Source organism: Cylas formicarius, unplaced genomic scaffold, assembly GCF_029955315.1.
Source record: "Cylas formicarius isolate icCylForm1 unplaced genomic scaffold, icCylForm1.1 PGA_scaffold_3__17_contigs__length_32017465, whole genome shotgun sequence".
NCBI lineage: Eukaryota > Metazoa > Arthropoda > Insecta > Coleoptera > Brentidae > Cylas > Cylas formicarius.
The window spans coordinates 31,767,018-31,792,150 of record NW_026844326.1 but is presented as its reverse complement, the minus strand read 5'-3'; the positions used below and the strand labels follow the sequence as shown (position 1 = coordinate 31,792,150).

At 40.8% G+C, this 25,133-nt stretch overlaps 2 protein-coding genes across 3 annotated transcripts; one reads left to right on the top strand and one right to left on the bottom strand.

The window, feature by feature from the left end:
• The first annotated feature begins 459 nt into the window (after window positions 1-459).
• LOC132699141 (kinesin-like protein KIF19) lies at window positions 460-17,037 on the top strand. Of its 2 annotated transcripts, XM_060665673.1 has the most exons (11): window positions 460-2,156; window positions 8,408-8,565; window positions 9,147-9,291; window positions 10,956-11,105; window positions 13,915-14,018; window positions 14,069-14,515; window positions 14,566-14,859; window positions 14,913-15,129; window positions 15,182-15,537; window positions 16,653-16,868; window positions 16,918-17,037. In XM_060665673.1, the coding sequence occupies exons 1-11, from the start codon at window positions 2,010-2,012 to the stop codon at window positions 16,985-16,987; spliced, it is 2,304 nt and encodes a 767-aa protein (XP_060521656.1). In that variant the 5' UTR covers window positions 460-2,009; the 3' UTR covers window positions 16,988-17,037. The 2 variants fall into 2 exon arrangements, with proteins under 2 accessions (XP_060521656.1, XP_060521657.1); XM_060665674.1 differs by lacking the exon at window positions 460-2,156 and having other exon boundaries at window positions 8,412-8,545.
• Window positions 17,038-17,888: 851 nt separating this feature from the next.
• On the bottom strand, window positions 17,889-23,143 carry LOC132699540 (pH-sensitive chloride channel 2). Its single transcript, XM_060666319.1, has 8 exons — window positions 23,037-23,143; window positions 21,713-21,896; window positions 21,483-21,658; window positions 21,291-21,427; window positions 20,394-20,540; window positions 18,354-18,675; window positions 18,162-18,297; window positions 17,889-18,105 (listed from the first exon to the last, which is right to left on the bottom strand). Exons 1-8 carry the CDS (start codon window positions 23,084-23,086, stop codon window positions 17,920-17,922), a joined length of 1,338 nt encoding a protein of 445 aa, XP_060522302.1. The 5' UTR covers window positions 23,087-23,143; the 3' UTR covers window positions 17,889-17,919.
• Between the last annotated feature and the right edge of the window lie 1,990 nt (window positions 23,144-25,133).

Sequence of the window (25,133 nt, the reverse complement as noted above, 5' to 3'; positions counted from 1 at the left end):
TTCGAACGCGATGGGGGTGTAAACTAAATTTTACCGGAAAAAAAAATGCGGGAATTCTGGCAAGCGAAAACTTGGCCTACACTTTATGAAAATGCATTGAAACTTTTACGTAATGTACATAATTACATAACTAGCATGGTGCTGATATTTTCCTGTATAAGGGCCGATAAAAAATCTTATCGATTAGATTAATTTATTTAAAAATTTAGATAAAACAGTTTTCACAAACAGTATAAAGTATATTTCCAATCAACCATAGAACCTAGGGGCAGAAAGTCCGTCCAAAGAAACCACTTTCCTGCTAATTTAAGTTCCCAATGGCACACGGAAGAATGTTTTTTTATGATACAAGATAAGATTGAATCTAATAACATTCAAATACAGAAATAAAGTATAAAAAACAAAAAAATCAAACAAGAATACAAACGACGTAAAATAAACAAAAAAAACAAGAAATAAAATTTGATCCATGACGTCTGGGATACACAGTATAAAACCAAAGCAAGTTTAGCTGTGGTTTCAGTAGATTGTTGCTAAATCTACTACAATAATTACGAGCTTGAGAGTCTTAAAAAATTACTTGAGATTTTTCATTCAATCTGATTAATTTCCGTCATTTTGTCAAGATAGACTCGTTTGATATACATACCCATTAGACTCCTTGTCTTTGCTGAAGTTTTTGTGTCCAACAAAGTAATTTTGGGAACGAAGAAAGACAATGTGCAGCCTAAGAACTGCATATTTATTTTTATTTCTGCAACAGCATCAATAAAACACGTGGTTACGTGGTTTTGTAAATTCTGGAAATTTTAAAAAATCGCTTGTTTTGAAATTTTCCTGGTTGCAAATCTCTTCCAAAAATAAGCGTTGGCTTAATATGAAACAAAAAATAACATACATCAAATATTTATTAAGTATAAATAATGGGTACCTAACTAATACTTTTATTAGATTGTTATTTCCCTATATCTAAACAAAATTGTTGGTAAAGTAACAAGTTCACCTAACTCGATCTTCACAAACGTGGATGTTTGTGTTCTTAGTAGAATTATTCCCTACGCCTCTTCTGCATGCTTTTATTCTTTTTATTCGTCGCTTTTTATCTTCCCGCACATACATAATAAACATAAAAATTGAACATTAAACAATTAAAAACACATTTTTCAATTTTATTTGTTTTTTGTGAAATAAGTATTGTGTTGTGAAAAAATGGGCTAAGTTAAACATCTACTTCTTCTTTTTATCTCTGGCCGCGGAGCCAGGAAACCTGCCGATTAATGTCGCCGCTATTCCGCGGGTACCTTTTCGGGGACAATTTTCTCGGTTACGTGACGTTTCAGAAAGACCGCGCGACAGGGCTTCTTCGCATTTTACTTGGGATTCACGCCGTCGTCCATTAGGATCGTGCCGACGACGATCTTGCTGTTTATATTTTACGAACAGCTGCGGATGAACTTCGGCTACCTGCCGCCGGATGTCGCCGCCGACGGCGAAAGTTCGAATAAATCGAAATGACGTTTGCGTCTACGCGGCTGTTTTATTTCCCAACCCTACCCTTTACCTATGTTCCGTTGTCCGAATAATTGTATCGAGGTCGGCCGCGGGTCACGCGAAGATAAAATTTTCATGGCGCCGCCGTCCCGTGTGTACATTCCGCTTGACGGCCTCGTCAATTATGCACGGCCGCCTGCGACGCGACGCGTTTAAGCCGATTTCCGGTCTGTAACATCACGGACCAGCCTCGCGTCACGACAAGCGTTCTTAACAGAAAACTGGCGCCTCCCGACCCCGCGGCCTTTATTCCGCGGCGCAAACACGATAAGTGGAAAATAATTGGGGCAAATGAAACGCGTCGACGGTCCCCCACCGCCGCGACGACGCCGTCGCGGCGGAACTTGCCGCCCGCGCGCGTCTCCGACGTAGCACACGCGAGAAGATCGCCGCGGGAGCGACACTATGCCCGATCGTGGTTCAAAGTCGTTCGAGGTGGCGATAAAACTAGCGGCAACATGAGTCCGGAAACTCCGTCCAGTTCCGGGAGCGACACGCCGCGTCCGCCGGCCAAAAGCACGGAAGAGAGGCTCATGGTGGCGGTCAGGATACGCCCGCTGAGAGCTGACGAGTCGCATCGCGTCCTCTACGCCGTCAGCAAGAAGGTAAACGCGCAACACTTGGTAATCGCTTCTTCCACGGCACCCAGACGAACAAAAATCCACTCGTCACGCATATGAAAAGGGTTAAGGTTCACAGAAAACAATTCCTGTCCGTGACTCATCTCGGCACAGAGTACTTTTACGTTCCAGTTATCACATAACTCGACCGATGACAGAACGCACATGCGTATTTTATGGTCGGTTGATCGATCGCCGATCGATCCTTGGTTTTACATGTTTCAGCATAATAGCTGCGTTTGCCACAATACTTTGAACTTATCACTTTCGAAAGTACGCACGCTTGGAAACGAAACTTAAAATATTTTGAGTGTTTGTTCTCTCCGTTTTGTGTTCTCTCATTTAAATGCGAATAACTTTGGAACGTTTTGTGCTAAGTCGTTGCAATTTGGACCCCTTTAGTCCAAGAAACGCGTAAGCCTGTAGGAAATGGCCGCGATCGGAACTTGGCGATTTTCTTCTGTTGGTTCCCTAATGGAACCCACTGAAACTGCAAATGCACTGCACATATTGTACAGGGTGTTTTTTTTGAAAAAAATTGTGCTTGTTTGGCTGCCAGAAAACTATGAACCCGATTATGTACTAATTTTTTCAAATCAGAAATCCAAGAGACCCTGAAAATTGTTCCTTTCTAGAGTAAATCATTAGCCTTAAATCAAAATGCGTAAAAAATATGGCTATTTGGTTTAAATAGTACTATAGCCCGCATCAAGTGCTACGATTTTTGTATTTACGGTTTTCGTCTATCATATACGCTGCTCGAGGTATTTGAAAACATCCATTCCCACCCTCCATCTAGACGCTATGACGTCACTTACTATCACTAAAACTAACTAAAACTAAATAAAAGAGTCCAACAAAGCAGTATAAGAAAGGAGTTTATATCGTTTGCTACGATAATATTAATATAATAATAATAATATAATATGATAATAATAATATAATAGCTGTCATAGATACATGTCAAGGCAAGAAAAATACTGTGACCTCAGATTAAATGATTGTAATGTCTTGAGAAAATTTCCTGTTTGGAAGTATTTTTTGTGCAATAGAATAAATAAAATGGACAGGTGCATTATCGTGCAAACGACGCACGCCTCTGGTCAGTTTTCCTCGACGTTTTACACGTATGCAGTCTCGCAATTTATGCATTGATGTTGCGTAATATTTACCATTGACAGTGGTATTTGTTTCTTTAACATCCATCAAAAGAATTCCTTCCAAAAGATCGTGGCCATCACCTTTTTTGTTGACTGGCAGACTCTGAATTTTTTTGGAGGTGCTTCAGCCTTACGACGCCACTCCATTGATTCTTTTTTCGATAGAGGGTCATAATAGGGAACCATAGTTTCATCTCGCGTCACAATAGTTTCTATCACAGGCTTCGGTTTCGACCCACAGAATTTCAAATAAGACCGCTCACACTCGACATGGCGTTGTTTTTGAATAGCCGAAAGGCTTTTAGGAACCCATCTTGCATACCTAAATGATCATGCAGGATTCGACGAACACTTGTATCAGAAAGCTTAGTAATTTCTGAAATTTCTTTGACCTTTAAACGTCGATCACTCAGTACCACCTCTTCCACAATCGCAACAATATCTTCCGTTATGACCTCCTCTGGTCGACCAGTTCTTGAAACATCTTCAAGGGACTCTTGCCCCATGCGGAAACGAACTTTGGCCGTACACACGATCCAGCCTTTCTTTAATAATTTTAGGTGTTAACCCTTCTTTTGTTAAAAACTTTATGACTGCTCTATACTCAATTTGCGTTATTTGCGACACGCCTTGTTTGAAATGCTGTCAATAAAAAACTATTTGGCGCAAGACTTCAATTTTTTTTTCGCAGCCTACTAAGATATATATTTAAAAGAAGAGAAAGTTTTATCGTGATACTGGAGCTGCATCTATGTCAGTCCGGGAAATTTTGGCGCTAACCTCTTACATTCTTATATTTCTAATTAAAGAATAATGAAGAAAAAATATAAAATTAGATAACTTAAGCATCTACTCTGCTTCAACATATCCAACGAACGAATCCATCTTCATCTAACTATATGATAAAAAGGCAGAGCGTCTCTCGGTGTAAGTTGCATCATTTCGTTTAAGTTCTCAAGTTTCTCTTCAGAGATTGGTTTAGCATTTGGCCACGAAGGCACTAGAGATGTGAAAGATTAACTAAGATTATGATCGGGTAATTCTTTTGTAATTTAATCGATTTAATATGTAGCCAGTTTCTTTTTTCTCCTTTTTAGATTTGTCGTCTGCTTACAATATTTTTTTGAAATCAAATCAATATAGCCATCAGCCGTATAAGTTGGAATGATTTCAATTCACAGCCACAGAATAAAATGGTTGTTTCGCGTCTGAAGAAATGTATGGTTGACTGTGACATGATCCCACTTCTTGAGACCCTCGATCAGCTTCTCCTTCTATCCAAACGTAACAATATCCTCGGTCTTGTTTACCGCTGTGAATTCCAGCAGACCCAGAGCTGCAATATTTGTGCAATGTTGCTATCATTCTGTTGACTTCTTCAGAACTTGACAGTTTTATTTATGCTACCATTCCACTTGGAAATTTTCAGAAAAATGGTTTTCATGTAAACTAGCACACCTAGCGGATATGACGCGTTGAACGCGGGGCACTATTTATAAATTGATTTCGCGTGTTCTTAAAACTCATTTGAATATCTCGAACAAGGCGCGATGGCGGCGCTGTAAATATCCGCTACGTTATCCGGAACTCATCTCGGCGAAAAGTCTCCCAGAAAAGCTCACTTAACTAACGACTCCGACTAACGTTTTGATAGTTTGTTTCCTTATGCGGCTGCCCATTAAAAATATCGATTACGCTTCCGTACTCGCACGCGGTCGCCCATTATGTGGCATAAATCATTTCCCGGACCATTTAAAGCTCCGACTCCGGTCCCGAGGGAAAAATGTCACGCGACCGTTTTGTTTGGGTGAAAAACGGCAGTTAAATTACGGGAGCACACACATATACGAAGATCAGATTGATAATTATTAATCGTTTAAAACTGTTGATAGAGATCACGTCATTTTTACGTCGTGTCACAGAATCGCCTTACTACTACTACTACTACTGAGCGAGACAGGGCCGTCTCGAGGTGCATTCTACAGGGGCATTTAAATTACTAGCGTATACAAATATTCGAAGATATGATTGTTAATTAATAATAATAGTGAACACTTGTAATAATAACAAATAAAAAACGTCTATATTTTTCACTTCACGAAGGGCAGCCGAACTGCTAACTTAATGTAGCAAAAAAAAAATATCCATAAGTCAAAATATCATGAGTAAATAAATAAATGAGCTAATAATAGCAATAAACTTGGGAAAAAAGTTATTTCTTCTCGGCGTATCGGGTACCGGCATAATAATAATAGTAACAACAAAGGTGTTTTATTGATTAGACAATTCCTGTATACTCTGTTTCAATCTTAATCTTCAACAAAACTTTACCGATATTATTACCTATGGTTATTAGGTAAAGCCATTAACAAAAAAAATATTCTTATTTCAATGACAAGGCAGGGGTGGATTAGGTATACTTCTTACTTTCTGATATATTTCTTGAGGGCTGAATAATCGTTTTTACTGTTATTTAGCGAAAATATAACAATATAACAAACAAGTTGTCAAAAATTGTGGTTGACTACATGTACTCACCGTATATACAATAGTTATTAGGACCTAACAAGAAGGAAAATATTATGTCTTTATCACATCGATCACACCAATACAAATATAAGCCTTGCCAACCTCCATAGAGTTGGTTGTAAAATGGGATTTGAGTACCGCAAGATAGGCAAAAGGCAAGTAGCACAAATTACGCACTTGGAGATTTAATTACCTTCAAAAAATTAAAAGATGTGGATTAGACAGCAGATCCATAATTTATCTTGAAGAAACGTGCTTTGATACACGCTGTATTCATTTCATAGCTATTCCCGACGTTTGTTCTGTGGGTTCTCCACTATCACCAATCATCGCGAATATATTTACGGAAGCCATTGAGAAGAATTCTCTCAACACCTTTCATCTAAAACCAAAATTATTGAAACGCTACGTCGATGATACTTTTGTTATTTGGCCTCATGGTCAAGAAACCGTAGTAGATTTTCTCTCTCAACATCTTCGGTCCGTCAAAGATAAAAGTCCATTTAAGATGTCAGGAGTTTACAGCATTCCATGCATATGCGACAAAGAATACATTAGAGAAACCTTCTACCGACGAAAAATCCGAGAATCTATAGAAATCTATATACACCGTAACAATCTTAACCGCGACTCAGGTCTCTACCTGTCACCAATATGGGAATCAGTCATCCGAGACGGCGTTTATGCCTCTCATTTAGCTCCGCCACCCTCAGTCAAGCTCTGAAGAAGCCGACAGGATGATTGGCGAAACGTCAGCATGTTCGACTCAGCAAAAACCGACGCAGGAGGAATCCAGAAGTTTTGTAAAAAGTAAAAAAAATATGTTATTACCAATACCTTTGAGAGTGCGTCCCTAATGTTCTGTCCTTTATTACCAACCGGGTCTAAGTTTTATTGCCGTCGGGAACAAACCTCCATAATTGCGGACAAAAGCAAGCACGACAAGACACACAAAGACAAAAAATAATTCGTTCCTCACCAAACAACTTTCTTCCTCTAAACTGGAAATTATAACCTATAATCCCATATAGGTTTTGAACTTAAGTATTGTATCAAAAAGAGTACTTGTGTGAAGATATTTTTTTACTATCTTCAACAATTTCAACGTGAGTTTAAGAGTGCGAATGATGGAATTATTCAATCAATTCTCAATCAATGCAATACCATAACGTATTGACCACACGTCCTAATTTAAAGATCGTCGTGTCACAGAATCCCCTCACCACTAAGGGGTGTTTTTTTCGATGTATAGAACTTTGAGTTGCAATAAAACAACGATGGATTATTCGATTGACATGAATTTTATTTATTCGAAAGATAATATTGTGGCATTACATTTTAAATATGCATTCGGGCATATGACCGCCACGGCTGGCGCGGATGTAGACCAATCTGGACGTCCAATTTTCGATGACTTTTTCCAACATTTGTGACCGTATATCGGCAATAATACGGCGAATGTTGTCTTCCAAATGGTTTGTGGCTTATCCGCATAGACCAATGACTTTACATAGCCCCACAGAAAGTAGTCTAGCGGTGTTAAATCACAAGATCTTGGAGGCCAATTCACAAGTCCAAAACGTGAAATTAGGCGGTGTATTTCAATAAATCGATTGTGGCACGAGCTGTGTGACATGTTGCGCCGTCTCCTGGACATCATAGTTATTCAATTCAGGAATGAAAGAGTTAGTAATCATCGCTCTATACCGATCACCATTGACTGTAACGTTCTGGCCATCATCGTTTTTGAAGAAGTACGGAGCAATGATTCCACCAGCCCATAAAGCGCACCAAACAGTCAGTTTTTCTGGATGTAACGGTGTTTCGACATACACTTGAGGATTAGTTTCGCTCCAAATGCGGCAGTTTTGTTTGTTGACGTAGCCGTTCAACCAAAAGTGCGCTTCATCGCTAAACAAAATTCGCTTATGACAATCGGGAACAACGGCAATCTCGTTTTGGGCCCATTCGACGAATCTACGCCTTGCTTCATGATCGTTTGGCTTCAATTCTTGCACGAGTTGGATTTTGTAAGCACGTAAACCAAGATCCTTCCGCAAAATCTTTCATAAAGTGGATGGACACAGATTCAATTCCTGTGCTCGATGGCGGATGAACTCATTCGGGTCTTCCTCAATGCTACGCTCTACAGCAGCAATAGCTGCTTCTGTACGCACCGTACGGCGTCTCAGGGATCCGAGTTATCAATAAGAGTAAACGTGGTGCGAAAACGTTCCCCGGTTAATCGAATTAACTGCTGATGGACGATTTTGTCGACGATAAAATAAACGTAGTGCGCGATACGTATTCCGCACAGAACCATTATTTTCGAAATAAAATTGCACTATTTGCAAGCGTTGTTCAGGCGTGGTTTGGCAATTCATCATGAAACTGAGAATAAATCACTTGACAGCTGTTAAATCGGTCGCCATCTTGAACATTAATGCCAACTTAAAGTTCTATACATCGAAAAAAAACACCCATTACTACTGCTGGGCGGGACAGGGCCGTTTCGAGGTGCATTAAACAGGGTGGGTTCGCTTTCAGACGGTCGTCCTGGAAGAGGCGGACAAGGTGGACGTGCTGAGACAAAAACGCGGTACGGACAGGCAGTACACGTTCGACGTGGTTTTTGGCGAGGAATCTACTCAGGACCAAGTGTACGACGTGACTACCGGTGGCCTGGTAAAGGACGTGATCGGCGGGTAATTGTAGCCCAAGGCCCTGCGCACAGAGGAACGGCTTAGTATAGACCACAAAAATGTTCTTTATATTTTTAGAATTAAATTCACACGATTATTTAGAGAGAAGTCCATTTATTTTCATTTCGTTGTGATTTTGGGGTAATGGATATATCTTTATGCATTCAGTTTTGGCTACAAGTGTGTCTAATTACAAGTTTTACTACTATTTAAATGAAATGTCAACGAAAGGCAAGATATAAAAAAATTTAGTGTAAAATGTTGACTTTAGTAAATATTTTTGTTGATTACCTAATACTTTCACACATTTGTCTGCTTCGATCTGCTACCAAGACGGCTATGGAATTAGCAAAAGTTGAGCATATATTTGTTTTCTACTTCTAATTTTTTTCATTTTAGAAATTTTACCAATGTTTATTTTCACAAAATTTTGTTTTGCCCTGTATATGGTTTAAATAATGTAAAGCAACTATGCATTTGTTTTTATTTTTTCTTTTCCAGTTTCAAGTAAAACACCTCTGTTTCCGTAAGGTCGTTCCGCTGTGCGGCGGTCGTTAACTAAAAGTCCCGTCCTTTTCCGACAGGTACAACGCGACGGTGTTCGCGTATGGTCCTACGGGGGCGGGCAAAACGCACACCATGGTGGGCGACAGGTCGGAGCCGGGTATCATGGTCCGCGCCCTCAACGACCTCTTCCAGGCCGTCAAGGACAACGGGGACGACTATACGGTAATCGCCCGATTTTGATAGCGCGCGTGGGACGATGAATGAACCCCGGCATCATTAATTTTCGCGACGTGTATGGGGGCCCTTACCTGAAAGTTAAGGGCGGAACAAAAGGTTGAGGGGTTCATTGTGCCCGATTGAATGCCAATGTCGTTCCCGGCGGAAAGTAGTTGTATTAAAAAAAAATGTAGCCTTTCGCGGTTCTTAAAACAAAAGGTGAGGGGACGAAGTTGGATACCCCAGGAAGCAGTTCGCTTTATCGGAAAAAGCTATTTGCACCGTCACTCAGGGACGTGGAATAACATCGGACGGTGGTGTTGACAAGGGAACAATAATGTGTGTTACTTTATCGATTTTGAGGTTTGTGATGGTTTTCGAATGAAATAGATTTACATGCTTCATTTTATATATATACCTGACGTCACGCTGGCTTCAAATGACTCATTTCTTATATTATTTATATTTGAGCAATTTGGATGTACCAGAGCTGATCCGAAAAGATTTTATAACCTTAAAAACTAAAATTTCCTTGCATGTAAGGTCACAATGCTTTACTAGTATAAATTCCTTAACCTTTTTTTATTTCTTGTTTGCAATGCAATAAAATGATGCCAGTTATCCATTTTTATCAAAATTATTTCAATTTAATTTTAATATTATAACTAACATTAAATAAAAATAAAAAAAATACTCCCCTTCACTGTCTTCAGAACTGAAGTCTGAGACGTCTTCATCACCAATTGAAAAATAGCGGTGTTCAAAATAATTACCTGTGAATACCGATTATATCTTCGCGACATCTCGCAAAAGTTTATAAAGAGTCACAACAAATTAATGTTGATTTTTAACGAATACATTCTGAAATGCTCATAACCAAAACCGGTATGGACTGTTATAAAAAAACTGCAACGATTTTTTCGAAACACGATCACAAAAGTGACCGACATAAAATAGTGTAATTTTTTAGTTTTTTAAATTCTCGGCAGGGGGCGCAACCTCCATCATTAAGCAAACCTTTTTTTCCCTTTCTCTTTACGGAAAGAGGAACACTTTTGTAAAGAATTAAAAGGGCGTCACTGATTTCAATAGCTTTTTTACAAAAAATCCCATGAAAACCGTATCTGGATATCTCTTTCCTAACCTAAAATATTCGTTCAAGACATATGAGCTTGTGGTATGGTGGTGATCGTCAGTTCTTCAGATAGCAGGACCCCCAAGAAACCGAGTTTTCTCCAAAGCACCGGATCACGTGTGGCCTAAAACTGCGTTTTAATCTGATTATTTTCTAATTATTTAGAAATAGGTATTTCTGAAACAATTTATTGCTGGCGATAACAGAATAGACGTTTTGGCACTAGAATGAAAGTCATAATTTCTGTCTGAAGACTTTACCTTTACCCTTAAAGAAAGGTTTCCCAGCTTCTTTGTTATTTAAGTTATAATGGAACTTACGAAGCAACTATGGAGAAGTTGTGAGGAAGGTATTTAACCAACGACCTTTCAAATAGCAATTTTATTTTCATCCATCATAAAAAGTTCTCTTTTTCTTATTGAAATTTATTGAAAATATTCTCGTGCAAAATTATTTTTACTAAGATGCAATTTTTTTCGTAGTTAATAATTAAAAATTTTCACAGGCCGGAATAACTATTTGTTAAACGTTTTAGGTGACGATGTCGTATTTGGAAATCTACAACGAGCAGATCCGGGACCTGCTGAATCCGTCGTCGGGATACCTCGAGTTGAGGGAGGACTCCAGGGGCGGCAACATTCAGGTGGCGGGTCTGTCGGAGATATCCACCACCAGCACGGACGAGGTGAGCTTGTGACGTCACCGCATTTTTTTTTTAAATACGTAAAAATTCGAAGCAACCGGTTTCTGTGGCCCGCTAATGATCCCTTAGTCCTTGGCAGGAAAAAACCTATTCCTGTATTAAACGTTACTTATTTACGGATTCGATTAGTATCGAGTTGCAATTAGCGCGATTGCCTGTCCGTCCGAAATTACCTTAATTGACGTTGTCGCCTCGCGTGCACGAACCCCGTTCTATATTCAATATCCGTAATGACCTCCGCCGCCGACAATATCTCCAACAAAGCCCCTTCGGTGTTGTTACTTGGGAAGACGGTTTCGACGGAAGAGCATCTGCAGGCATGTCGGATGCGTGCGGTCAGTAGAGCGTGCGAGAGGATTCTAAGCCTCATTACCGCTTAACATTTACCCGTTTATATTGGTCAGCATTTGTTGGTCGTGAAAATATAAGGTTGTTCGGAAAGTCATTTCGTTTTTTCCCGTCAGAGGACTTAATTACGTTTTTTCGAAACCAACTTCACACTTAAGCCGCATAACCATTATATGTCTTGAGAGCTGATATCGCAAGGCTTGTGTGTGAAAAAGTTCTATTAATTCTACGCAGTAGTTTTTGGTCGGTGACCTTTTAAATATGGAGAGCAATAAGCAGCATTTTCGTCATATTTTACTTTTTTACTTCAGAAAAGGTAAAAATGCTGTCCAAGCGAGAAAAAAATTGACGGATGTGTATGGAGAAGGCGTAGTAACAGTACGCCAGTGCCAGAACTGGTTTGCAAAATTTCGATCCGGCAATTTTGATGTCGAAGATGCACCACGGTCTGGAAGGCCGGTCGAAGCTGACAAAGATGCGATAAATGCAAATCGGCGAATAACCACACGAGAGATCGGTGGGAGATTAAATTTGTCGGATTCGACTGTTTATGGCCATTTGAAAGGCATGGGCTTAACCTCGAAGCTCGATGTGTGGGTGCCCCATGTCCTTACGGAGCGAAATTTGTGTCGTCGCGTTGACGTGTGTGATTCGCTCCTCAAACGTCAAGAAAATGATCCATTTTTGAAGCGGATTATTACTGGGGACGAAAAATGGGTTGTATACAACAATGTTAAACGCAAGAGGTCATGGAGCAGAAAAGATGAACCGGCTCAAAGCGTGTCGAAAGCCAACATTCACCAAAAAAAGGTGATGCTCTCCGTTTGGTGGGATGTCAAAGGAATCGTTTTTTTTTGAGCTTTTGCCGGACAATACAGCGATTAATTCAGAAGTCTATTGTCATCAGCTGGACAAATTGAATGATTCACTTAAAGAGAAGAGGCTCGAATTAATCAACTGGAAGGGTGTAGTGTTCCACCAGGATAATGCGAGACCTCACACAAGTTTGGTCACTCGCCAAAAACTTTTACAGCTTGAATGGGACGTACTGCAATATCCACCATATTCTCCAGATCTGGCGCCTTCCGACTACTATTTGTTCCGGTCCCTGCAAAATTTTTTGGATGGCAAAACCTTTACCTCAAATGAAGATGTCAAAAACCACCTGAACCAGTTTTTTGCCAGCAAGGACCAAAACTTTTATGAGAGGGGAAATGTGTTACTGCCAGAAAGATGACAAAAGGTGTTGGACCAGAATGGCCAATATATAATTTAATAAAATATTTATTCATTATACGAAAACTGTCTTTCATGTTCCCCAAAAAAAACGAAATGACTTTCCGAACAACCCAATAACTGCAAAATTTTAAATTCGCACAAACAGTGAACAATATTAAATGTCTATTACTACAAATTAAGTTATATTATTTTGAATTACTATAATGGCGCAATGAATGTTCAAAAAATACGTTCTTCTACTTGGATACACAAGTTGGTCTTTTTCGTATATTACCTTGGACGTTTCTTAGCAAAAGCGGTGTCATTCACATAAACACATGAGGAAATCTAATAATGATTATTTGAAAATTCCCGGACTGAAGTGGTTCGAGAAAAAAATACGCTCCACTTGCTTTAAAGTGTTTTATTGCCCACTACACATTAACTGGCCAATGGTTTTGGTTTTTCACTTCCGGTAACCAAAATGGCTTAACTGTTCAATAATAGCAGATTTTTTTGACATTATTGCGAAGGGTAGCTTCATCGGAAAACATTAATTTAGATAAAAAATTTGGATCGGCCTCCATTACTTCATTTATAACGGCGCAGAAGCCTATCTTTTGTTCAAAATCACGGTTTAGAAGTTCCTGGTGTAAAATACATACTTTTTATTATTTACTGGGACCACAATTAATTTTATGAATTTATTTACTCAGCTGTCTAAAAATTTGATAATGACATTCGTTTATTTTGAATACCCGGTAGAATGTAATTCAAATTCGGTTACCCATATCTCTAATGTCATCTTCGAATAACGTTAACGTTAAATACGAGCGAAAACTAGTATTTTTTTTAGAAAAATTAAAATATTGGAAAAACTAATTGGTTTAGGTGTACATATATTATTATTAATAAACAAGTTGGACAATTCAAAACCATATTTAAAAAATTAAAAAAAAAATATTCACGTTTTATATGTCGATTCGATTATTTTCAACTTTTGTGTTTACCAACTTTTCAAATCAATGAGATACTAAACGCAAAACTTTCTCGTACTATGTTGTTTGGTATTGAAATAAATTTAATGTGGTCGACATGTAGACGTAGTTTCGTTATTATCACTAGGAAATTTTTAGTACTGCCTCAGTCTTCAAAGTCGCCTCACATTTTTTTCTTATACTTTAATGAACCTTGGATTGAATGGCAATCTATTTTTGATCTACAGGTCATGATGCTGCTGCAAAAGGGCAACAGGGCGAGGACCGTCGAGCCGACCGCCACGAACCGAACCTCGTCGCGTAGCCACGCCCTCCTGAGCGTCATCGTGAGGTAATTACATTATTTCAGAACGAAGTTTTCGAAAAACACAATGAGATTAGGCACGCCGTCTCCGTGACGAAGAACGACCACCTGAAGATGCGCCTGCGGCAGGGCAGGCTGTTCATGATCGACCTGGCCGGCTCGGAACGGGCGCGCAAAACCAAAAACCGGGGCAAGAGGCTGCAGGAGGGGGCTCACATTAACCGCTCGTTGCTCGCGCTCGGCAACTGCATCAACGCGCTCGCGGGTGGCGCCCGTTACGTCAATTACCGCGACTCGAAGCTCACCAGGTTGCTGAAGGACGCGCTGAGCGGCAACTGTCGCACTGTGATGATAGCGCACGTCAGTCCCGCCGCCGGCCAGAGGGAAGAGACCCGAAACACCCTCGTTTACGCCGACAGGGCGAACAGCATATCGACCAAGGTGGAGAGGAACGTGCTGGACGTTTCGTACCAGGTCACGCAGTACCAAACCGTCGTCAACGAGCTACGGGCCGAGATCTCCAGGTGCGGTTTTATCCGAAATCGGTTCCTTCTGACGCACCGTTTTCGTACAGACTCCAGAGCAAAATGCAAGAGGATCGTCCGAGGTCGGGCGACGTGGAAGAAGGTCGTCTGAACGCGGAAGAACGCGGCCGAGAGGTGAGGTCGCTGCGCGAGCAGATCGTCGAAACGTTCAAGACGCAGATGAAGCTGCGCAGGAAACTGATGGAGGTCGACGCGCATCTCCTAGGCCTCGGCACGGAAGCGGAACGCCAGCACCTGATCATCTCGCACTGGGAGTCGAAGAACAATAAACTGTACAAGAACGGGACGGGCTTCAGCCGGGCTAAGACGCGGCAGACCCTCAGGTGCGCCTAGTTGATGCTAGCGGGGGACTTTTGGTTGAGTTCTTCGCGTGCAGGCGGCGGATGTTGACTACGGCGGACGGCTTTCGGTCGGCGGGGAACGAAGAGGACGCGTGGTCCGACCCGGAGGACTCCGAAGACGACGCGGCCATCCAGCAGGCGTGGGGGGAGCTCGCGGATATCGAGCGCGAGCAGGACCGCTGGGCGGAGCTTCGGGGTCACATCGAGCAGAAGCTGGAGGCGTGCAGACAGAAGGGGGTCGCGTTGGAAGACGTAATCGCGCGAAACGTCGTAAGTCGTTCGCGTTTACTCTCGCAACTTCCAGAAACTTCCGTCGCTGCTGTCCTCGGACGACGAGAGGGAGATCCTGGCGTTGATATGTCGCGTCCACGAACTCGAAGCCGACAAGATGGCGCTGCAGTCGGAACGGTTGGTGCGCCAGCACGAGCTCAAACGTCGCGACCTGCTCATCCTGAGGTACACGAGACAGCGCCAACTCTCGGAGGAGATCATCACGAGGCAACGGCAGCTGATCGAAGGCCACAAAATCAAACTGACACCCGACCTGGAGGAACTCTACAGGGTGTACCAGCAGGAGATACACGCGTCGACTTATACGGATTTCAGGCCCGGCACCGCAGCGACCGTCGAAGCGGAAAAGTTGCCGCCCATCAGCAAGATGTGAGTGCAAAACATACAAACAATTATGATTATGTCTTCCTGTATGTTGAGTGCGATTATTGCTTTAAATAAAAAAAATGGCAACGACGTCGTCGCGACAGAGCTTATTTTTGGATTTTTTGCACAGTGTACTCTCTCGCATTAATATTTCTTTCACAAGGGTCCGCAGCCGATTCGGTTACTCTAGCTGATGTGATTATCCACCACACGGGGCCGATTACAATTTGACTGCTGCCTTCTGGCTACGAAAAGCTTAGGCTTGGACTCACTCGACTCCTTCTGGCTATGTAAAGCTTTGGCTTCGGCTCATCTGATGCTTTCTGACTATGTAAAATTTTAACTTGTTGTCACATGATACCTTCTAGCTATGTAAAGCTTTGGTTTGGGCTCATCTGATGCTTTCTGACTATGTAAAGTGTTCGCTTGGACTCACCTTCGGGCTATCTAAAACTTTGGATGCTTTTTGGCTATGTAAAGTTTTCGCATGGGCTCACTTGATGACTTCTGGCTACGTAAAACTTAGACTTGGGCTCATTTGATGCTTTCGGGCTAGGTAAAGTTTTAGCTTGGGCTGTTTGGCTATGTAAACTTCTAGCTTGGACTCATTTGATGGTTTCGGGCTTTGTAAAGTTTTAGCTTGGGCTCATCTGATGCTGTTTGGCTATGTAAACTTCTAACTTGGGCTCGCTCGATGCTTTCTGACTATGTAAACCTTTTTTTTTTTGGCTCATCCGATGCTTTTCGGCTATGTAAAGTGTTAGCTTTGCCTTATTTGATGCTTTGATGATGATTTGACTTGTTTGATGTCTTTCGGCTACGTAAAACTTTGGCTTGGACTCATCTGATACTTTTTGGCTATTTAAAGTTTTAGCTTGGGCTCATTTGATGCTTTCGGACTTTGTAACGTTTTAGCTTGGACTCATCTGATGCTTTTTGGCTATGTACAGTTTTAACTTGGGCTCACTTGCTGCCTTCTATCTATGTAAGACTTTGGCTTGGGCTCATCTAATATTTTCTGACTATGTAAAGTTTTCCCTTCGACTCAATCGATCTCTTCTGTCTATGTAAAACTTTGGCTTGGGTTCATTTGATTCCTTCTACTCAAAGTTTTACAGTTATAGCGACCCGACGTTTCGACGCTCGCGGGACTCTGTGGCGAGCGCGTCGCCGCCGTCGTCGTCGGAGTCGGGCGAAGAAACGTCGACGCGAGACACCGGCGTCGATCGGGTCATGGGTCATCCGGTGACCCGTCCTGGAGTGGTCCAAAAGTTGCCTCCATTGCCACCAAGTCCGCCGATACGATTGCCCACCAGGTCCAGAGATTCCGCCCGGTGAGTGAATCGCAAACGTCGAAACGTCGTTTGAATCGTTTTCCTTCAGCACAATGAGGAGAGCGATCAGCGAGGACAGAATCGCACAAACCGCACGCCCATCCAACGCGAGCTATTGACATATTCCGTTATATTCCGTCCATTTTTTGAGTGTAATGAGAACATGTATAACTTTATTTTGTAAAATAAAATTGTACTTTTTTCCTACTGCCACTTTTATTTCCGAAAAAAAATTATATGATAAAACCCCATCAAAATGTAAGGGAGTAATGTTTTTTTTTAATGGAAAACTACCAAAGCAGGAAAGGTAAAATTCAAAACTTTTGGACATCTTGTAGCGGATATCTTTTGGATATATGGCATATGATATATGATAATGATATATGATAATGATATATGATAATGATATATGATAATGATATATGATAATGATATATGATAATGATATATGATAATGATATGAAAATTAGGGGCGAAGTACATGCAACTGAAGTTTTTAAACGTTTTAAAAGTTATTAACGCCACTCATGTTAAATTCCTGTAGAAACCGTCTTCCTAAGTAACGACACCGGAATACTGTCGGCGGTAGAGATCTTATTTTTTAGGAGCTCTGCAGCCAACTACAAATGATAAAAGTAGAAATAAGCATATTCGAGAGACCCGCTTTCTCTCTTCAGAATTAACGTAAGAGTTAGTAGATGAAGAACTCTTTCTTCAATGTAACAAGTGTTTGTTCCTTTTCAAAGAAACTTCCACAGGCTGCTGTAATACTTTTTACAAAACTTCTGGATTCCTCCTGCGTCGGTTTTTGCTGAGTCGAAATTGCTGACGTTTCGCCAAGCTGATTGTTGGCTTCTTCAGAGCTTCCGTTGAGGTTGATTGGCGAAACGTCAGCAATTTCTACTCAGCAAAAACCGACGCAGGAGGAATCCGGAAGTCTTGTAAAAAGTAAGTGTTTGTTCCCTTTATAACCCGTGCCCAAGAATATTCTGGTCAATTTTGAAATACTCCGAACCTTTCTAAAGTTTTTATTGCGCAACTCTACCGTTATTTACAAGATGCAAATCAGCGACCAGTATATCAGGTTGCAGACGAGGAACGCGGCCGGGAAGACTACCCGGGAACGCCGGTCGATCCAGATCGCGATCTCGTGAGGCGTCATCTCCGTCCACGCGGGGGTCGGAGGTCCCGACTCCTCGGGATGGGCTCCCGGCACGTGCAACGACGTCGACGAACCCTAGACAAGATCTGCCGGTTAATGGACGGGCGAATAACTGCCGTCGGGGGTCTTACTTGTCCCACGGGACTGTGTTTGCTGTCCAGGCTCGAGAACGACTCGGATTTTCTTAGGTCTTTGCGAGCCAGCCTCGGCGACAGCGCCCCCTTCAGGATATTCTTGCTGCTCTGTTTGATCAGCTCCACTTTTTTCCTGTGACGGCGAGAATGAAAGTTTAGTGTGTTTAAAGTCCGACGAGGGGCGCGCACCTCCTTCTCCAGATGACGTTGACGAAGGCGAACTCGGCCAGCGAGCAGAATATGAACGCCGAGCCGCCGAAGAACCAAACCTCGCTCGCCTTGACGTACGACACCTTGGGCAGGTTCTTCGAGACGTTGCCGTTGAGCGAGATGAGCGACAGCATCGTGGCAGTTCCGAGGGTGACCCTCGCGGGGGCCGCGTCGGCCTGTATCCAAAACGACACCCACGACATAATGACCAGCAGGACCGACGGCAAGTAGTACTCGAGGATATAGTAACCGGACTCTCTTCGCAAACGGAAGTGGAAGACTAGCGCGCTCGAGCTGCTGCCTGAACAGTTATCAGATTCAACAAAATTCGTAAAGAAACAACGAACGGTAAAAACCAGGTGTCTATGAGGGCTGCCCTTTTTTATATAGGGAAGTTTGACATTTCGAGGTTGGGTTTATTCGGTTGGGTTTTGGCGAAAGAGTGTTGTTTGCGTTTTTTGTGGTAAATTTAAAAAAATGCGACGGTTCAGAAAGGAACGGGTCTCCCGCGTATTACGGATGTAAAATTTTTCCGACGATCGGATGAACGGCTTTGAAGGAAAAGCTGTTTTTCTGGATACCAAAATAACCACAAAAAAATTCAAAATTAAAAAAAAATACTTCGCCCTATTTTATTTATCTCAATTTGAAGAGCCTAAATGCAGGTCCAGACTGCTACTTCTCTGCCAAGTCTTACTTACTTATTATGTTTTTTAATATTGCACGGAATATCGCGAACACCGCGTACAATATTTAAAAACCGTAAATACAAAAGTTTAAGCTGTCTATATGGACCACATCGTTATGTAAAAGAAACTGACATCTAAAACACAAATTAGAAATGATACGGGAACCTATTTTTCAGTTTTTTTTTTAATTTACGGCGCACCCTGTATATTTTTGAAAAATTGTCAAGAACGAAATTTGTCTAGTCGTTTCCTCTGCGTCTTCTGGTTCAAGAATTTTTTTGATGTCTTTTTTAATGTATTATATAATTGCCGAAATAAATATTACTTTACTTCATACAAATCTGATGCGAGATTAAATCGAAGTTCGTAGTTTCCCAACGACGCGCCTGCGGGTGGTTTGTTTTTACAAAGTGTGTGGAGTGTTAGCTTAAAAAACTTGCAGCATTACAATACTTTGTAGGGCTGCCTATGGAATTTTTGCAAAAAAATTACCTTCAATTTCAAGCATGCACTGGAACAGATCATTCCAAATTTCTTTGGATAAAATATATCTTATTCCTTGACATATTTTCATTATGTTTCTGTATATTTTCTAAATAAGCAATATAACAACAATTGCCATACAAGGTCATAAGTCCAACCAATCATTTTCTAGCCCTATCTCGTACACGTCCGTTGCGGCCATTAATTTACTACTCAAAATTTCGGCGACACCCTGTATATTGCCCCGAACCTCAATCCCGAAAAAAAAAAATTGGAAAATTTCAGTTGATGACGGAGACTTCGCTGCCCTGAAGAAGATCCTGATGACAATTTACCTCTCGCCCAATTTTTCACAAGAAAACTTACAGGATAGAGTCCTGTAGAGTTCTTTAACCATTTTATTGATGATGAAATCATAGATCTATTTGTGCTTGAGATAAACAGTTTTGCTGCTGCAGCAGCTAACCCAAGGCAGAGGAACAAGGTTTCAAAATGTGTGGATACTAATCCTACAGAAATGCGAAGATAAAACTCTAGTACTTAAGTGGAAAGACAAGAGAGAAGTTATGATGCTGAGTATAAAGCATGATGGCACACATCTTTTCCAAAAAATTAACAATAGAAAGATTAATATTACGAAATTCAACGAAGCTGTGGTCATGGACCTTATTGAAGCTCCTAAAAGAAGTAGAAGGTTCGAAAAGATGCGGGGTGCCCTTATGCATTGATAGCTTCCAGAAGCATGTAGTTTAGTTCTATGTTGACTTTTTAATGTTTTTTGTTACCAAAGTATTAACTTATATTTTTACTTCCTCTAGAGGAAAGTTCCTATGTTTTTTATACTCACCCTCGGACTCCGATACTGGGGATCGCACTGAACCCCTAGTGATCCATTTTTCGTCCATCGAGAATTCCGTGAGGTGCAGGTTGTCCGAAATGAAGTACGGGTCCTTTTTCGTCCAGGATAGGTCTACGTGGCTCTCGTTGTACGACCCTAAAGAACATGGCGGTCAGTTTTGCCGATTTCATTCCAAATATTATCACTAGAGTCAGGATTTTATACAAAAAACATCTTTTTATTATTAGGAATATCAACCCAATCTTTTGGATATACCAGTTTTAGAATGAAATAATTAAGCAAAATAAATAAGAACTAAAAGGGCATAAAAATCTATAGATGGGAGAAAAACAGCATATATTTGACACATTTTTTGAAAGAACCAGACATATTTATGCGCATATTTTAAGCATTTTCTGTGCATAAAAATCCGAACTCTACTAATAAACGTGATTGCAAAAAGACCGTGCACACCACAGTTCTATTATACGTTGTTCCCTTTTCTTTGGTCAGTAAATCGCAGACCTTAACCAAAAGGCACAGAATACAAAATATGCATTGCCAACTTAACTCTTATATACAAAATCACAATTTAAGTTATTAATTGCCAAACACATTTTGTGATTTTAATTATTGTTCACTGTTATTAGCGATATCTGAGTGCGCAGTTTTTGAAATTTTTCTTTTCCGAGTGATTTTGTAAGGATATCCGCTAGTGGATCATCGGTGTTTACTTTGACGACATCAGTGAGGCCTTTTTTGTAAAAATCGTTAATAAAATGTGTTTTGAATTCTTTGAGAACTTCTCCAACATTACAGTACATAACATAAACATATATTTGACAAATTTTATGGAAAAACTAGACATATTTATCTGTGCACAAAAATGCGAACTCTATCACTCACAGCTGATCCACTCGATCTCGCACACCTGGACGTCGAACGGGAACTTGCGCAGGTTCATCCAGCAGTAGAACGTGGTCGTCATCCTGTACGTGTAAAATATTTCTCCTCTCGGCGAGATGATCACGGACATGTCGCTCCTGCGGCGAAAACACGGCTCGGGCGACAGTAAAGCGAGAGAAACGGGAGTCTTACTTGTCGAGACCCATCAGGTTAGAGTTTTTCTCGTTCTTGACGACTAAGTGCGGTACCCAGATCTTCTTGCGCAGTGTCTCCTGCCCGATGAGGTTAGCCCTGTTGGGCGAGAGACGGTCGTATCGCAATCGCTCATCCCTGAAGCGGATCTGGACGAGCACGTGGGCCTTGAATTGCTGCAACGAGGTGGTGGGAGTTTAAGGGGCTTCGAGGACGACGTCGACGCTTACTAGATTGTCGACGGACTCGATGTACTTGATGTTGATTTGGAGTTCGACTCTCAGCGGGTCTTCGGTGGGCGGTTTGACGAGCCGGTCGTACCGGCAGGCGGCTGTCAGCTTCGACAGCAACTCGTCTTGGGTGAGGTGATCCAGGGGACCTTCCAGGGCCGGGCATTCGGTCGAGTTAGACGCCCTGCGTCCGAGGCGGTTAAATCGAAATAATTTATTAAAAATTATTGTAAAATGTACGGCGAGGCTAACAAAACACACATTTTTTAAAATTTGAAAAATTTGACGAAAGTAGCAAAACCGTTCTCGCATATTTTGCGAAACTAATGTTGAGTCCCTTCGTAGCCTCAAATATGAGATTATTTGGTGATGTAAAAAGATATATACAACGAAATTTTGAATGAAATGCTACAGGGTGTTGAAAATAAACAAATATATTTAGACCATGTGCAATTGAGGAATCTCGATTAAATGGCGCAGCATATCTGAATCTCCATTTAAAAAAAAAGCTTCATATGAACATATGTCCCAAATAAAATATATTTTTTTAATATCTGTAATACTATTTAAGACATTTTAATGAAATTTGGCACATATATTTTTTTAATTCACCAGTGGCGGGCGTGTCTATTTCGGCGGACCTTGATGGTACGCCGCTGATGCCTCTTAAAATAAAAATTATTCTTACAATCTTTAATTATCGTTTTAATTTCTTGATTTTTTTTTCAATCCGATGTATGGTTTTGCTTAGCAAAAACCTATTTATAATTCTATTCACCACCAGGTAGTCAGAGTCGTGACGTGTTGCCGTGAATACCGATAGGGTTTCTAAAAAAATAATGATTTCAACTGGGAATCTGGTAACCGAATGGGTTTAAGACGATAATATTCGATTGGGATATAAAGTTAGAAGCGATTAGATTACTGTCGATCAGGGTTCGAATGGAATCCCGATAATGTAGCAAATATCAATCGGATTTGTTGTATGGTAATCATGGTTTAAAACTGAAGTTAATGGGGTCGACCAAAACACAACTGGGGTTGACCCGAGTGATGCATTAAAAGACAACAAGGATACTAATTATTCCTGTGTTTTCTAGGCAAATTCTCTGACTAGGACGTGGTGAAGACTAGCTCGACCGACTGTAAACGCTAAATTGTGACATACTGTACAATACGTTCACCACCAGGCAGTCAGAGTTCCTATAGACTAAGTGATAAATAAAGTTCCGGGTGTTAATGCCAAAATCTACTTTTCATCTGGGGCGGATATTTTGTACACTAATGTTTGAAAATTTTACCCTGCCGACTCGTAAATACTCACCTCGCGACGTGCCACATGATCAGAAAGCACACGGCCACTACGAGTTCCATGGTCTGAGGTCGTCGCGGAAGGGATTCGGATCGGACTGAGCGCGATGGACCCGCCCGTACCCGCTAATAATCGAAAACAATGTCGTTTATTTGTTTTCGTTAATAGATATCGCAAACAGCGAACGCGTAGGCTAATCATGTTCAAACAAGCGGGATTTACTTATCGGCGGCCTATAAAAAGTAAGTTCTCACAAAAGGCCCCACGTATTACCGCAAAAGACGATATCGTTTTAAATGTCGAGCTTATTCTACAGCTAATGAAATTCGATTTAAAACCGCAAAAATCCTTAAAAAATCCAAACCCCTAAATCTAAAATGAATATCGGGAAAAGAATCGAGATACTCTTAGAGATGGATTATATCGTCAACTTAAAGATCCCACGTCATCTAAATCTGTTTATAAGGCTTCTTCTGAGATTTACAATCAAGATTAGCCCTTCTACCTATCGTCAGTACCATTGGTTCCCCAACACATAATTTTCACATTGGAGATTATTAAGCAAAAAATACACTTCACCACAACTTTCCAAAGAAATTTACCACTTGTCCAAAAATCTCTCCATATTTCGGGCGAGTCATGACCTTTGAGATACCTAGGAACATTATTTTATTTTTTAATATTTTTAATATATAAAGTATATAATAAATGACCTTCTCCTTGTGGATCCTACATCTGCTTACACACTTTTTGCTGATGACACCACTGTGTCTGTTTCTGGGTATTCATTCGAAGACACGTTGCAGAGTTCCAGGATCGCCCAGGAAAAGGCTTAGTCCTAATAAATTAGTTTTAAATAAAGATAAAACAGAGGGAGTGGGTTTTTCCAGGCGAAATTTAAGTACTTTTAATTTTAATTTTATTTTAATTTTAATAAAATAAATACCAGATTTCTCGGCATCTATGTTGACCCAAAACTTCAGTGGGACTTCCATATAGATTTTGTCGTTCAGAAACTGACCAAAAATTGGTGTGTTAAGGACTACATATTTTGCACTTTTTTATTTTCAAAAGCAATTGGAATTCTTAGTGGACTTGGTTATCGGGAGGACTGTAAACTGTATTATTTATAAAGAAAAATCCGCATCTATTTACCACTTATAAGGAATTGCACGACCAACAAACCAGAGGTTGGGACAATGTGGTTATTACCTACTGCCGCTTAGAAAGGTGTCAAGACTGGTCCAAATTATTGATCCGTTAAGTTTTTTAATTTATAAACAGTCAGACGATTTTGAATTAATCAAACAATATTTCCACCAGTTTCGCGTCATCCAGACATGGAAAGTCCGGATTTGCTCGACCTCGGCACCTTCGAACAAAAGTTGAAATTTTTAACCCTGCAAGAGCGTATTTGCTACCTCAACGGGTTGCGACGCAGGATGCGGAAGAACCGACGCGTCGAAGATCTGACCCAGGGGGTCGTTCTGACAGCCGCCTTTCTTGTCCTGACAGTCGTTTGCTATTTCCTGATGTAGTGTGCGTTTATGCAAAGATTAAAACGTGATTTTAGTTATTTCTTCTTGTAGTCCGTAATTTTGGTTAGTATTGGTCATTTTTGAGAGTCTATTCACAAAACTTCTGTTGCCTGCTTGAGTCTCTTCGAGTTTTCGGCCAACAGGTTGATTATCAGTGATTTCAAAAATGCTGGAAAAGGTAATGTATGAACGGTCTGGATTTCCTGCAGTGCATAGTACAGCTGGCGCCTTGTTGAAGGTAAGCGATGAAGGAAAGGAAACCTTCCTTTTACTTCTGGACTGCGGCAAATTCCATTACTTCGGTCTTCCCAAGTTTGCCATTTGCCGCATCAGAGTCAAAGAGTATATTGTATTGAGAATATATTGTTGCCTGTCAAAAATTTCTTCTCCCATGCTCATCTCGTAAATGAAACGTAAACTGGGATATTATTTTTTTGATATTGATTTTAACATGTCGTGTTCACTTCAGAGAAGTAATGGTGAAATAAGAATAGATACAAAGTTTTTTTAATGCAGACATCAAACTTGGGCCACGGGACTCTCTCGTTCTTTCCCTTTTATCTTACTGTAA